We start from the raw sequence: 16,703 nt of genomic DNA on the forward strand, positions 1-16,703 counted from the left end.
GTTCCACAGCACTAGACGACGTGCCACTCCCTTCACTTCTATGGGTCCAAAACTGAAATAGTCTGTCCCTTCTACTTAGGCCCTTTACACTGCTACCAGGTCAATGTCTCACCGTACCACCCACTCTTGACATTTCCAAAAGGATCATTTAGTTATTAGCCCCTCCACTACCCACAGTAGCTAGACTGGTTTAAAAACGTATTCCCTTCCGTGCAGGTAACTTCACCGCCCTTTCAAATGCCTTGGCAGGGGGTGGGGGGTGAGAGGGGGTCTCAAATTTGCCAATTCCTGAAGAGAAGGACCCCAACCTGCTTCTTTGCAAAGGGTTTAAAAAAAGGCAAAGGTATGCATAGTGGAGGGATCAAAGTACACATTTTACTCCCAAACTGCTTTACTTCCCAATCCATTCATGATTAGGCACTCTCTGCCAAAGACCCCAAAAAAGAGGTGTAGTCCCTTCTTCCTCCCCCTGTGTATTTTGTGCAATACTACACCTTGAAAGACAGGCTGAGGTTATTCTTGCAGCTCAGAAACATCTTGTCCCATTTCTAGTGAAGCCGGCACATTCATAGCCACAGCCAGCCTCCCCAAGTACCGTACCAGGCTTCGCGGCAGTCGCATACTCCCTGCTGTTAGGACTGGACACAAGAGGCAATACACGCATGTTCACACTTCCTGATTTTAGTATTTTAGTTATTTATTAGATTACTGTTCTTGCTCTCAGTGTTTGTCATTTAGTATCCCTTTAGCAATGCCTGGCCAAAAGGGGTGTTCAGCGTGTACCTCTCGTGGCCCTCTTTATCGTTACGGATGTATATGCACTGTCACGTGCTTAAGACTGGACCATCGGTGGGACGAACGCTTCAATTACCACCCAGTCCTTGGTAGACTGCTTCCATGTTGGGAAGTCCTGTCACCTGTATAACTCACATTGTCAAGGTACTTTTATAATTAGGCTCCGAGAAAGTTATGCTGGCAACCTCTTTCTGGGGGTCAGTGGCCCTGAGTGCTACTAGCAGTACTGAGGTAAACCCCAGAGGCCCCTCTACAAGAGGCACCAAGACAGCAGAGTGCCTCAATGGGAAGAGACAGTGCTGCCCAAAGTGCAGGTGGTCAGCACGGACCAGGGCATGTTTTCCTCCTACACGTTCCCTTTGTAGTGTGTATGGACCCTTGGGTTGGTCATCATAGCAGCCGGCCTCTTAGACCTAGCCAGTGGTTCAACCACCTCCAGCTCTCCAAACGGTCTTGCCCCTGATTTTAGCCTCCCATGAAAATAAATACCAAGGCGTCGCTGCTTCCTCAGCAGCAAAATAACAATTTCAATGCCAGAGTTATTCTCCTTTCCCCTAGACTTATTTTATGCTCATTCTTTAGGGCTCCCGAGACCCCGTTTCTCTTATATAAAATGGCACTGTGTAATTCACAAGGTAAGGTGTCTTGTGTTCGCGTTTCTGTATCCAAGCACTTGGAGCAGTTCTCCATCAAGCGTAGGATTCCTTTTTGTTAGTTCCAGGGTTTGTTACCCTCTTGTTATCAATCTTCATGTGGGTGCGAGTCCCAGACTAAATACTTTACACGGCTTGGTTCAGTCTCTTGCCAAGCCATTGTTTTTCATTGGTATCCCTCTTTTTCATAGGATCCCGGATCCTCTTGCTGTCATACAGGTGCCGGTACCAGACTTTGACGGCTTTGTTCCATGAGCTTGTTTCACTCTCCTGCCAAGTATACAACACTCAGGGTCCCAGACCCTCTTCTTTCAGCTTTCTGTTGCTTCCCCAGACATCCTGCACACCTCCTGGACACCCCACGTACCAGTTTCCTTCCTACTTCCAGGTATCAGCAGTTCCCAGGTCTGCTGTGTCTCTCTGCAACGCTGTGATAACTTTCGGACTTCCATCTGGGTCTGCAGTGGCTAAGCAATCTTCCAACGCTCCCGGCTGTGCTGACTCATTGTGCAGTTTGGGAAGCCAACAGGATTTACTTCTCCTAGTGGGATCCCAGCTGATCCGTTTAAAACTCCCAAAAAGGATAATTTTACTTCTTTGGACCAATCACCTGCGGTAAAAAGCTAGAACGCTCACTCAGCTGCTCCAGAGTGATCGCCGGACTCCCAGGGGGTCGGGGGGGTGGAGGATTTAGGGGTTCAAGAAGAGTTTAAGTGCATTGAAATTGGATCATACTTACCACGTTCTCCAACAGACGTGCACTCAGTACAAGAGCAAATTAAACAGGGCCAGGGTCATCTATTAGGCTTATGAGAAATTCCTCCAATATGTCCCCTGGATGTGTGCCCTTTAGTTTACAATGACCATCCTTGGTCTTCTGAAGTTCTGGCTCGCGCATCTGTTAGCTATAGGGACATACAACAATTCAGAAGTCTTCACAGTTGACATGCCCGGTAAGCTGCACTTTCTCTAAGTGGGAAGAGCTTATATAGGCTGTAAAACAGTCCATCCTCCATGGGATTGGAATATAGTTCAGCCACCACTTGAGCCAATGGCCATCGCGTATATTAAACGGGTGACATGGAAGACATCCCTTCTAATAGTAATCACTTTACAGCGTGGAATTCTTCTGTATGGCATGGTGGAGATATTTACAGTGCTCTACAAAGACAGTGTTAGAAATGAACCTTCCATTTGTTCAGATAGTATCAGAGTTCCAAATGAACCAGGAGATTGCCTTACCTACTTTCCCCCCCCCCCCCTGAATCCCTTCTCAAAGAACGGTGATCTGCATTGCTGGATGTGCAGGGAGCTCCAAGGGACCAAACCGTCTTAGGCCTCTAACAGGTGGTTCACTTTGGAGCACTAATAAAAAGGTAAAGTCAGGCCCCCAATGTTTCCATTTCCCGATAGTATCTTGAATTCTTTAAAGTTACTCTATTCAGTAACGCCCATGCTCTTGAAGGATGTCCGGCCAATGCGGTTCAGGAAAATGCAGCATTACTGGCTTAACAATGGCATGCTATGTGGGAGGTTATTGCTAAAGCAGCTACTTCGACCTCTCCATCAGCATTCTGTAAACATTACAGATACAATTGTAGTGCGAACACCAGTTCCGAACAGGCGGTCCCGCGGAATATATTTGGCTAAGCTAGTTTTAGGACCATCTCTCCACTCTAGATTCAAGGCTTGGGTGAATCTTGAAGAATGGGGGGCAAGGCGACGGGAAGTAGTAGTCACTCCTAATGACTACTGTACTCCCAATACATAGTAGCCTTTCCTCCAGAAACCTGTCCTCTAGAAATGTAGTCGTTAGTCCGGTAAGGGCTAGCCAGATGGAAAAGGACTAAGGTGAAAATCCTGGGGCAGGACCTGGAGAGACTGGCCCTAGCTGCTCCACTTAAAGTAGGAATAAAGATTTTTGTGGGGCGCTTAAACAAAATAAGAAAAATAAAAATACACTTCTACCATGTGAAAGAAATCTCTCGCAGTAGCATTCAGGTTCAACAGCTAGTTTGGATATATTGAAGATTGTAAGACACCAATACCCCAATGTGCTGCTCATATCACACACTAGCCATTTTCCATAGTGTTAACCCTTTACACTGCTCAGACTCCAAATGTATCAGTGAGTTCCTGAAGCACCATTTACCACCAGGTAGTAGGCTGGGTTGACCAAGTCAAGTTCGATCTAAGAGGCAGAAACAGAAAGCAAAAAAACTAAGAAATGCAGACATGGGATATAGCTACCAATAGTGCATTTGTGTATTGATACATGTATGGGGCAAGTATATGGACAGCAAGACTGTACCTATGTATCAAGATTACCAGTAGAAAGTACTAGAACACAGGGATGGTGTACGCCACTCTTGTGCAGAAATATGCACAGACAACAAACGTAGGAGGGTTTGAGGTGGGTGCAGGGTACAATGTACATGAGTGCTCAAAACAGGTCTTAGGTTTACATAAGTGCACAGAGATGGCACAAGCTAGTAAAGATCAAGAAGCTTGTAAAGACCAATTTCAAAAACAAACTGGATCTTTTTTAGGGGATCAAGTACACAATATGGGCCACAATAATGAAAGGAAGGAAAACTACCAATTCCTCAGAATTCTTGGAACTTTTCTCACAAATCTTTCAAATATAATTTGCGGGTTGCCAAACTAGCTTTTCGCTTGTTGGTTTCAGAGGTTCCTCCAAATCCAATTGCCCCACAATCCCAATCTTTACGGGCTTCTCCAGGCCATCACTTCTTAGATTTGTGGTGCAGTGCGACCTTGCTACTGGCAGAGTCATGGAAGAGGGTCTCCCTGTTGCCTGGGCAGAGCTCCCAGGTTCTCCTCCCGAAGGGTTAAACCCAAACATCTTCCATACCTCCCTCTACGCCCATAGTCTCTCAACGGGAGTGGATTCCTCCTCTCAATTACATGCCTAGGACAAACCAGGACTGCTGTAAAGCTTCCTGGGATATCTGCTGGCAGGGTTCTTCCCTCTACTGCCTCTGGTCTCCAGCCTGTTTATAGAATGCCTCTGGTCTCCAGCCTGTTTATAGAATGCCTCCTCCTTCCAGTCCCCGCCTAGGGGGTATTAGCACATCCTTCCTTTCTCAAATCACCTCCCATCACCACTTCATCCACTCTCATCCAATCACCCTCCTGATGTTACTACCACTCTCTTCCTCCTCAAATTGCCCTCCTCAGTTCTCAGCAACCTTTGTGTGCACACTGTTTCTGCCACTCTTCTCCAAGCTCAACCACCAGCTGGTCCATCAAAATGAAACAGTCATAGACCACCTACACCCCCACCCCCGGCCAAGTTATGAATGTTTGCACTTTCGCACTAAAAATTATTATTTCTCCGTCACAACACACTTTAACCCAGTCAAGACTTTAGGGGGTTGGACCAATCCTTAATTCGACTGGTCCGCCATTTTGGAACGTATTCCTTCCTAGTTATTGCAGCACACTGATAAGTAAAGACAGCTCTGATTCTCCGGCGGGAGTACTGGATGTGAATAGTTGCTTTGATAATCCTCCAAATCCCATGAACGTGTATAGAATGTCTTCAGCAAAAGACATGTACGTTTGTGGTTTCCCTGCCGCCTAGCTAACCGCGAACGATACAAACTGGTAACACTCTACTGAAGGAAGGTCATGCCATAGCTTTCTTTTCACCAGATTCACAAAAGACACTCTGTCCTAACCTGCAGAGGGAATGCACAAGGTGTGAATTTATTACAGGAGCCCAAGTGAATTCTATATGTGATAAGTCCTTTGAAAGGTAAGGATGCCCACTTACATGTTCACCTTAATGAAAGTCTACACTGCTCATTAGTACTCCTGCAATAGGAAACTTCACTTCCCACACAAAGCACTGATGATCCAGCCCTACTGTAATATAGAAGGAAAGAAATGACTACATGGCACATTGTCCAGGCATGCCATTCCACTGCCTTGGGTTACTAGATGGTCACAATTTTGGTTGAGCACATTGCTGCCAGCAACCACAATAGAATGGTCATCGAAACAAGCCATCCTCAGCACAATGGAAACTTTTTCTCTGTGCAGACTGCACACAACCTCTAAGATTTCCTCAGCAGTGTGCTCCTAGACAAAAGATGCAATAGGGACATTTTGCCATTCGCAGGACCTGGGAGGATAATAGTCACGATAGTGGTAATACGATTTTAAAAAACACCTCACTACAGAGTTCACTTTGCCTATAGCTTTGCAGTCGGGTGTAGATTCCCACCATGGTAGACTACATGGTTCATGTGATGGTGTAAATGGGACTTCTTTTGTATTCGATTGTTTTTCGGTTTGGGTATGTTCGACCTTGTGCAAAATTTCCCTTGGCAATTTGACCTAAAAACATTTGACCTTTTGTCCAAATTGACCTCCATTGTTAAGGATGCAGGGGACACCCCTGCAACCCCTTTTTGACCTACTTACATGGACATGAGGAGCGGGGGACACTCCTGCACCTCATGTTCAGGTAAGTAGGTATAAACCTATTTGACCTAAAACAAAAAGGTCAATTTGGACCAAGTGCAAAAAAAGGTCAACTTGGATCACTCGGAAAAGGTAGATTGTCAAAAGGTCACATGTTTTAGGTCAAATAGGCTAATACCTGTTTTTCCCCTTAAGTTCTTGCACTAAGACTCAGGAACATGTAAAGGATAATAATTACTCATCCCCTTTTGTTAAAGATATGCAAGCACTTAAGTTATTTAGAAAAGTGTTGCATAAGGACTTCATGTCTAGTATTTTGTTTCACAACCGCATTGGCATTCTGTGGGTGCAGCCCGAGTGTGACCATATGTCAACTAAGTCTATGGGTAGCTCTGCAAGAAACAATTTGCACATTTTGGAAAAGGTGGAGAAAAAAAGCATTACTTGCACATCGAACAGACTACGCTACAAACCTTGGTTTCTGAGCAGCATCTTTTGATCCGAACCAGCCACTTGTCTTGCTACGCTCTTCAGGGTTCGCAACGACATGGGGAGAATTCATCTGTGCAGGCCCGGTCTTCTCCGCAAAGGTCTTCGATCCAGCATCGCTTTTGCCACTTCCATGGTGAAAAAGGCTCACCTTCGGCTTCTTGTCTTCCCTTTTGGCTTCCTCTGGTTTCTCTTTGGTAGATTCGGTGGAAATGAGAATTGGAGTGGCAATCTGCACTGGTTTGGAATCTGGCCGGGCAGCTTCCATTTTGACTTTATTGTTTGGATGGTTCAAGGTAACTTTGGTTGACACCTTGGACTCTTCATGCATGCCGGTGGCTGGTGGAGTAACATTGGACTCCAGTTTTTCAGAGCCGTTACCTGCAATTTTGGGTTGTGGTGAACGACTGATGGCAGATATGGAACTGGCTATCTCCTCCTGCTTTTTGGCAATATTCTGCATTGACCTGGACACAATTGAGGGCTCGGCGACATGGATATTGGCCTTTGGTGCTGGCTCTTCCTTGTAGACGTGGCTTCCGTTAACGCACAGGGAAGACTTCGATATAGGGCTACCTTTTGGCTTCAGGTTGTGGATTGCCTTCGATTCCGCTACTGCCCCAGTAAACTGGCCAACCTCATCACTGAAAGCCCTCTTGTGAGTTTGCCTTGGCGAAGCTTGGTTGTCTTCAACAAAAACTAAAAAGGAAAAATGGGGAGTAGTTAAATCAGCCAGCTCTGTAAAATGGAGTCATTTTGAAGACAATAAATTAAAGTATCCTCAGTCATTGAGGAGATCTTATATTGCAAAGTTACCAGGTTTCCCTTAGCCATTCAGGAGAAGGCTATTCAGTTTTGGCCTCCCTCCCCCTTTGGATTCCGGGACTGGCAGTTTTTTCATTCCCCATTAAAACGTTTTAGGAAAACTACAAGTGCCATCATTTTAAGCAAAAACAGGCCTGGATGGCATTCTCACGCATGGACATGGGCAACTTGAGAGCTCTTATGCTGCAAAAGCCTATACACATTTATAGTCTAAACCAAAGTATTTTTAAAACCCCAAATTTGAAACCTTATAGGATAGGAATAATGCAATTATCTAGTCCAAAATAAGTTAGCAATCAGGTGACAATTATATAATGAAAACATTACTTACCTCTAACAATATTTTTGCAGCATGTAGTGTGCTATCTAATGGTTGGACTAGAGTATTAAAAGAAAATAATTCACAATGCTTTCTAATAAGCATCGACATGGGCACCCCAGTTATGTAATCCTTGTAGGACATCTGTACCCCCACTATAATCCTCAAAGATTGCTTCTTGTGCAATATTCTTCAGTAAGACGCTGTGTAAAATAAGCAAGGTATCAAATTATAAGCAAACTGTAGGATAAAATAGTTCCCCTTCTACTAGAAATTTAGATTATGTATGCTGTACCAATGAGTGACATTTGATTGGTGTACATGCAAATCTAAAACCTATACAAACCACACAAACAAAAACATTGTTTAAGATATAATAAATTGCCGCTCTACGGACACATCCAAAGTGTGCAGATTCCTTTCTGCATTGGCATGGAAAGGATTGAAAAATACTGGCAAGTTACCACATTTAGATAGGACCTTAGGTGGCACCAAGGATTCATTTAAAAAGCAACCTTATCGTAGGATGTGGATTCTTCAACATTCAGTGGCTACTAAATGACACGTATGCAAGAGCTCAAAAGTGACGTATTTGTCTACCCAAGACATTGAGATCCCAGAGGTGCAATTGTTGGATGCAGTCTTTTCATTCTCTTCATGAGGGAATTGAGAATGTAACCATTAAGTACCATCCACAACATGCATGTGTGTTGTGACATCGTATATGAAGAATGGGAATAAAAAATGTACCTTTAACAAATTGTACGGTAGACAGGAGACAAGATATGATATTTATTAAGTGCAGACTTTGCGTTGAGAAGCAACGGCGCGCCTTACAGAGGTATACAACGGAATCTGAGGATTTGATCGAAAAAAAACAAACGAATGGGTGGTTTGAGATTTAATTTTCGGCTACAAGAAAATTATGTAGAGCTGAAGATTTTGATTAAGTCTCTGATTCGGTGCCATTACAGTGAACAAAGAGAGCAGGGGTGTCACCCACACCCTTGTTCACTGTAATGGCTTTGGAGGTTGTGGGGGGGGGTCGCCCAAAGTTTTAAAAAAAAAGAAAGGGATTCTTCGGCACGGTTTACCGATAAACGGAAAGTGTAGTGAACAAGCGTCGCAGGGACAGAGTGCGTCAGCGGCACCCAGCGAACTGTGCCACCGAAGGTTAAGTAAAGAGGTGGGTAGGAGCGGGTTATCTGAAATGGCAGCGAGAAAAAAAACGAGTTAATTTAGCAAAATCGAGTTCTTCTCCCTCATTTCATATTCGAACAGTTCAGGGTAATCCATATACAATACAGATGCATAACTGAACGCTTTTCAGAGTTAACAGAACAGATGTACAGCAAGGGGTAGGATACATGGGAGGGGTACAGCTGTACCAGGACCTCGGCAGTAGAGAGGTCGGCATCTAGGGAGTCAGCTCGCGTGAGGGGAGACTTGATGGCTTAGGTCTGAGACTCCTTAAAGGAGGTGGGACTAGCGTTCTTTCCTGAAATTGTAGGAGCGTGGGGGTGAGTCTGATGCGGACAGGGAGGAGGTTCCATGGTTTTGGGGGCAGAGAAGGCTTGTTTTCTGGTCCTTTCCTTTTGCAGCGGTGGATTGTAGTGGTGTAAAGCTGGAACCACATTGCTATCTAAACAGCCCCATGGTCATGACGAGCCGCTCCCATTTGTTCTAAAAAAAACCAGAAAAGGTTCATTTGGTTTACGGGACTTTCCCTCCTTTTAATATGCCTAGACATTTTTAGTTCCATTTTAGCTTGTAGATTACAGGGTATAATCCCTTCCTAGCGGTGCATGTAGAGCCTTTAATGTGCCCTTAATTTGAACCATGGCTGTACGGATATCCGTACCAGGTGTGGATATGATTGCCAAGGTCTGTCCAATACGTATTCAAACCATGTCCGATTCTCTCATTTTGTGCTAGATATTCAGAATCTTTGGGTGGGGGGGATACATGTGGGAAGCCCAAGCAAATAACCCATGGCACCCCAACATTGCATTGTGGAGTGACCCAATCTGGTGGGAACCTGGTGAATTGAATGCATTTATATGTCAGAGTACCCCACTGTAGGAAAAAGATTTCCCCGTCTATCTTGCAAGATAGGTCTTTGGTGCTCAATCAATTCTCGGCTGAATAGGGCCGCTCACATCCATTCATTCCTGTGTGAGCTCCAACAGATCAGCGTATTTCAAAGTACGTGTTACTTCATATGTAATCTCACTGATCTAGCTACATTACAGCTAAATAAGGACATCTTTAGGGTCGCTCCCATGAAACGGCTACATCGACACAAAGTACTACAAAATAATGTAGCCCAGGTTGTCGCAAAGGCTACCTCGAGTACCAGCCACTAACGCTGCAAAAGCTTTTTTGCCCCGGATTCCATGTAAGCTAGATTCCACGTAAGCTTGCAAGACTGACTCCCCACTGCCTACACGAAAGGCCCTAAAATAACCAACGCGTAGGTTTGCACATTAGCAACAAGGCAGGAGTTTTCTATCATCCTCTTGCACTAGAATTCAACCTCAGTGCAGCAGGTGGAAGAACCGGTCCATTTAATGGGGTCCAGATTTGGAATGTTGAAGCAAAACAAATCTTGCCATACTTAAACAGTTTAAAACTTTACATCTGGTCACTAGAGCAATTATTCCTATCAAATTACTTGACCTGATAGCAATGGTATCCATTTGTTCAATTTAATCCAAAGCACTTTAATACTGCTCCTTAACCAAAGATGTATTAAAATCCCTTTAACCTACCATTAATTGTCCTGCACCGATTTTGTATGTGTGGAACATGTTCTGCTGCTAGTGTCATTTGTCCTTGGTTGATACCATATACCAGTCGGGATAGTATGTAGCAGTGGGAAGGGTGTACTACCCAATTCTATTTCATGGGGAACATTGCCGTCACGTGTTCAAACAGGTTTGCCGTCTGTGATTGAAACGTGTGAAGCACCCAATGGATCTCCATTATTTCCAAGGTATTCCAAGGTATTCCTGTGTAGGGTTGATCATTTTTCTGTCTATGCTCCTTTCTATGTTTTCCAGAAATACCTTTCAATCCAATGGGACCACCTCTGTTTGTCACTTAAGGCGCGTAGGGTCTACAAGAATAAAGATGCACAATCGGTTGGCCTGTATCCGCTTCCTGCACCACTATCGTCCTTCCTAATCTTCACTGAATGATAAGATTTCCATTGTATACAGTGCTCTGTTGCTCCACAGCTCAGTTTGGTTATGTGTATTCAACTAGTCGAGCAAGTCAACACCCGTTGATTTCACTGCAGTACTATACCAGTGTTGCAACCAATGTTCCCTCTAATTATTTTTCTCTATGTGCGGAACTGGTTGGCTGTTGTGCACACATTATTTTCCATGTGCGCAACTGACTAATGAGGTAAGCCACTTTGTGAGCTACCGTTGCAGAAGATAGTTTAGAAAGAATTTCCTCTTCACAGCCAATGCAATTCTTTACAAATCTTACAATACTTCTTCCAAACAAGATAGGCTAAAATAAATTATGTCATATGTGATTATAGAGAAAACCTATAAACCAGTCCAAGACTTTACCATCTGCCAGAGTACTTTGCAAACCTATTTCTGTCCAGAGAAAAATGTATGTTTTATGTCACTGGAAAATCACTTGTGTATTACAAAACACAAATATCTGTTGGCATAACTGATGTGGCTGTCAAGAAATTCAGACAGAATACAACATTTGCTGATGGATTAATGGCAATTAAAAGCAATGTGTCCAAAAACATGTTGATAGGAGTTCAAGTGACACTTTAATGAAGTAATTCAAAGGCCAAGAGACCATGATTTTAATAATTTGTGTAAGGATGATAATTGCATCAAAATAACTGCCCCTCAGAAAAGAAGGATCAAAAATGTCTGTGCCTCTGCTTACTATCCACATTACGTTCTCCTGTGGGTAGTGATAACACCAGCCTTACAGCTAAGAGACATATGCACCATCAATTATTACTCTATATAAAAAGGATAATGTGCCTAACAAAAATGGGAAACAATGAACATATTGCTTAAACCCACAAAGCTCCACTTTAGTTTTTCGAATTAGTGACCAGTAGAACAGTGGCATAGAAAGGAACGCTAACAATATTAATGCTGATTTCAAGAGAAATTTTAAGGAGACTGAGCATCTTTTAATGAGCAGACGGTATCCCTATTGGCAAAGCTAATTACACTTCTACTCCCTGAAAAATCATTTGACTCCAAGTAGGGAGTAGAATCTAGTTAGAGTTCTGTGTGTACCCCTACATAGAAGTGAAATGACAGGGCACATAACGTGTATAGTTTGGCCCACCCTTCCTCGCCACAGCCTAGATACAATTAAAGAGCCTTACTGAAGAAAATCACTTATATATGCCTTTTAAGTTAATAGCATCAATTCATCAGAGATCCAATTGATTGAGAGCATTCTTCTGTAACTATGGATCCCTCTTCTGTAATTCTTTGTGATCAGTTAAGTAAGATACAGGGAGCTGCTAGAGACGATACACACAGAACAAATGGTTATATTGAAAAGCCCTCAGCAGCTGAGCATAGAAAGAAAACGAAGGTGCTGTTGTCTAGACGGGTACTAGAATTTCCTATCCTTTAGCAAACAAGCAACACATTTCCTTCAGTGTACTGCTGAAATGTCTGCCTTGGTTTTTGAAATGGGGTGCTTTGTTCATCACCCGCAAGGAGTGATGGCCTGTGCTCTTCCACCCATACCCTTCCCCCGGCCCTTGTGCTAGCCTCCAATACAAGTTGATAGAGCACTGTAACAAGTGATGGATTTTAGCAGTATACACTCGCTGGGATATTTGCAGACCCACAATACTTTGCAAGCAAGGCATATATAATGCCTCAATATATTATGTGCATTTCAAGAATGTCATGACTCTGCATGTACAGAATTCTTTTGCAGTGCATAAAAGATTGTTGTCAACATACCACACCCTTATTTCATTGTGTAGGATTACACAAGTGCTCAGTGAAACCGTTTTTCTATAGATGAGAGTTAACCATATAATGTGTGAAGGTCTATGCCTAAAGGAACTCTGGACACTTGGAAACTATGCAGATTGTGTGAAAAGCATTCTCCTGTCTGAATATCCGTTGCTCCGATACTATGGACGAATAATCCCAGGCACAGTGCATACCCATTATCCCTTGTAGGCCAAGTAAATGAAATCGCAATGTTGCTCTCCACACTTATAGGGTAATGTTAGTAATGCTAAAATAGGAGTCGCTGAGCATCACACTTGTCTTCTCAAAATCCTTAGAGGGCAAATGAGGATTTGATTTTTAGAATGTTAGAATGCGTTAACTTGCAAGGGGGCCACTTCAAAGCACTTGCGTGAAAGAAGTAAAAAAAAAAACAAAAAAAAAAAATGGAATTATGGGATAAGGTTACACATCCAAGTAACCTGCTTACTTACGGTCAGTATCCGTTATTTGAGCTTGTATTTCGATTATATAGTGTGGGTGACGCTTTTGGTAAGGCGCAATGAGTAACAAATGGTGGCGCATGAACATTATTCATGCTCCAACACACATAAAACATGTAGATGTAGGTTCAAGTCTGCTAACCTTTCGTAGAGCCAAGAGAGAAAGAGTCTAGGTTCTCCGGTAGTATCGGAATGTGTTCTTGGGCCGAAGTTTGAGTCATAAGGTAAAAGTGTGGTAGAGTCAGGTTTAGGAGCCATGGCTAGGGAGGTAACAATATTTGTTTAATGTGTGCAGGCAAATCTTGGTTAGATTCTTCTGTTCATGGAGCCAGTTTATCATATTTGTTTTTAAACTCTATTTTGCTGTTAGGGATTTTAGGTGTTTACTGTCACCTTTGCATAGTAACGTAATGTAAATGAGCAGGATATCAAGGCTAGTTGGTTAATTCAAAAGAAAGATAATTGCAGGTAATTGCTGTGGCTTGTGCCTTATTAAAACTTTTGAATAGGTCAGAATTGTCTGTGTGCGCTGCTAAAAATCTTCTGAGCAGCACCCAGAAGAAAGCTGGGCAAGGGTACATCTTAGAGGGAACATTGGTTGCAACTACTGTAAGGTGAGTGTTGGGGAGATTCTCAGAAATGTGTTAATTCCTCTTTCCCTTAGAGACCCCCCCCGCACTGTTGCTGGACTCTAGGACTTTTAAATTTTTAACCTGGAGAGAGCAAGACCTTTTTCCCCCCTCGCTCATGCATTTTTCTGTGATGTACCGCAGTTTTTTGGTTTTGGAGTCTGACAAACTCCATAGGCATCATCTTTGTATTGTGACACAGCACCTTCACTACAGTGGCACAGGGTAGTCTTAGATTTCCCAAAGGTTTAAATACCTTCTCCTGGTGAAACTACTGTTTCAAGAGCAGTGAAGTGAAATTGACTTTACTTACATTTAGTAACTTTCTAACCCAGCACACACCATTTTACTTACCATAGGGTGCTGGAGGGGTTACTTAGAATTGTTACATGAGAAACTAGACAAATGGGATGCTAGGTTACCCTTTCTACAATGAATGGCTGGTGGCAGTGGTTTACTACCATTGTGTGTTTTACCGCGGGCTGCTTTCGCAGCTGCAGTAAGGCACCCATGGGTGCCAATTTCGTCAAAATGGCCCCAGTCTTTTTTTGCCATTTCTTGCTGGAAAGGTCCTTCTTGATATTTACTCTGCACGTCAAACCAGGTTTGATACCTTTGTTGTTTGATTCACTAGTGAAGCCCGCCTCTGGCTCCAGTATGTCTGGCAGGGGCAGGAAGTGAGGGAGGTGCCCGAAACTCCCAGTGCTTAATACACTTGGTTACAGGAATGCACCCAAAAGGTGATTGACCGGCTGGCTGTCCAGCAACGACAGCCACCCTGCTGTGCGATTGTCAGCTGGCTGGAATTAATGGGAGAAATCTGCATAAAAGGTGAGGCTTTTTGGCTTGGCAGGCAGAGTCTACCACTGGACAAAGGAATCTGAAGAAGAACTTGGAAGAGACGCCTGCTTCAACTCCTGGACCATTGGTTTGCCCGGTGAAGCCCTGCTGCTGTGCTGAAGCTCCGAATTCACCTACACTTGAGAAGCCCTGCAAAGACTACTTCTCCCCTCGAGTTTGTGGGACCAATCAACTTCAAAGTTAACTAGTTTGGACATCCTTTCAGAGCTGGCTGTACTTCCACTGCCACTGCTGCTGGAACCGAAATGCCAGGGAGAGGAACACTAAACAGGTGCATCACTTTTAAGTCAGACCCCGAGCTTGTGGAAGATCCTCCAGACTCCCAGTAAGCAAGACTGACCAAGCCTAAGCCACTTCAACAGAGTGCTGGAACCCAGATGCGAGAAAAGTCCAGAGGGGTATTCAAGAGTCCTCAGTGGTGCTATTTGCTGAGACGCAAGGAGCTGAAGCTGCGAAGTACAGCTGAATTTAATTGTGTCCTTTGCGGTCGCCGACCGTTCCCTTGTGTTGTGGAGTACCCAGAGGTCCTCCCTCTTGTCCCCACGACTGAGGCCCAGGAACAACAGCATCTACAGAGCTGTACAGGAAAAGCCAGATGGAACCATTTCCTCTAACCAAAGGTACTGTACAATCTAAGGGAACTTCCCTCTTGTCTTGTAGCTTTACTGGATCTCAGTTGGGACGTGTATTGGTTGCTTCTGTAGAGTTGCATGCATCTGCTACCTCTGACAAGCATCCCAGCTTGTGAGCCTACTTTGATTCTACGTGAGCCATTCTTGCAATGGTCTCAGGAAATCGAGTACTGGAGAGTAGGAGTATACACTAAGCCAAACACAGCACCATCCTCAGGGTAAGGCGGATGCCTGGTAACGGGGGAAATGTGCAGTGGTCGAAGTGTATGAAAGGAAGTAGTGGAACTATGTTGCCTACTGGCCTGTCACTGATCTCCACAACCCCATCGTCACATGCCCTCCCATACACAATGGAAACCCCCAACACATACGCCTGCTGTTGAACGTTCCGTGCAGTGCCCTGAAAGTGCAAGTTTCTACTTCTTCCTAAACTTCTTTTTTTAAATAAAAGTATAGGAACATTAAAACCTAATTTAAAAAAGTAGGAGCACTGCTCCCAACCGCTCCCACTCATTTCGAACACTGGAAATGTGTCTACAACAGCTCCCATCTTCTCCTTTGAAGAAAAGGTTACGGCCAGTCTGGCTACAATTTGTATTCCCTGGAACACTGATCGGTAGTAATGATCTTACTCTTCAGAGCAAAAGATGCAAAGACTCGCGATTAGAATTCCTGCTTGGGTAAAGGGGGGGGGTACACAAGAGAAATTGCCCCTTCATCTAGATCTATACAAGGTAGTTCTGTACGATCCTTGTGGCAGTCATCGACATGCTGGTGGCAGACTCTGAAAAGACTGCACATCTCAGATGGTGGGGGCTGTGTGGAAACCCCTCCCCACCCACCGCCAGCAACCTCTTGATAGGGGTTCCCCTTCTGATGAAGGGTTTAGATTTAACGCCTCAGCCCCTAAGGACCCAGCAGTTTCATTCTCACTTCACTTTTCAGGTTTCTTAAACCAAAGTGCTTGGCTGTTAAGCTACATACACGTGTCTATGGCTCTGATCTGAACCCAGGGACCCATAGACTCAAGTGGTTTCTTTACGGCTAAACCCAATTACAGCTGGTCTTCCAACGGTTGATGTCGTTTCAAAGCGGTACTTGCGGTTTCTTGCCATCCGGTTTATTTCAGGGGTAAACATTTCAAGTTGCAAGCTACAAGCCAGCCATAAAATGCACTCCCACACCTCAATTCTATACATGCAAGCTGTACACTTACTTACCTCAGCAAGAGACCATCACTAGCCAAAGACTAGTGGGGAGTGAGATTGTTGCACCCAGTGTAGTTTCTGGTTCAAAAAGCAACACAATTGGCTAGGCTAACTGTTCTAGCTAGAAAAGTTACAAAACTATGGTGGGCCGCAGAGGTCGCTTATCCAGTCTGGATGAGCAGCTGATGAATCCCAACTGTTAAAATGAGATTCAGCTGCGGTGTCAATTCTCCAATTAATGGTAGGGTGCTCCAGGACAAGGATTGGACACAGGTGTGATGTGCCCCTCCCCCCCCCCCCCCGGCCCAAGCCTTGATCAGCGAGTTAGCCGCCGCCTCTGAATCTGGAGCATTAAAGTCTCCACATT

The 16,703-nt window shown here is 44.2% G+C and overlaps 1 protein-coding gene across 2 annotated transcripts in view; it reads right to left on the reverse strand.

Moving 5' to 3' along the window:
- Positions 1–16,703, reverse strand: part of RAB11FIP5 (RAB11 family interacting protein 5) — a 359,591-nt gene that overhangs the window by 75,110 nt on the left and 267,778 nt on the right. For both annotated transcript variants that reach the window (XM_069632306.1, XM_069632307.1), the window contains exon 3: positions 6,374–7,088. In XM_069632306.1, coding sequence (XP_069488407.1) covers positions 6,374–7,088 — 715 coding nt within the window. The remainder of the gene's footprint in view (positions 1–6,373; positions 7,089–16,703) is intronic.

Source organism: Ambystoma mexicanum, chromosome 6q (assembly GCF_040938575.1).
Source record: "Ambystoma mexicanum isolate Mex_15411 chromosome 6q, UKY_AmexF1_1, whole genome shotgun sequence".
NCBI lineage: Eukaryota > Metazoa > Chordata > Amphibia > Caudata > Ambystomatidae > Ambystoma > Ambystoma mexicanum.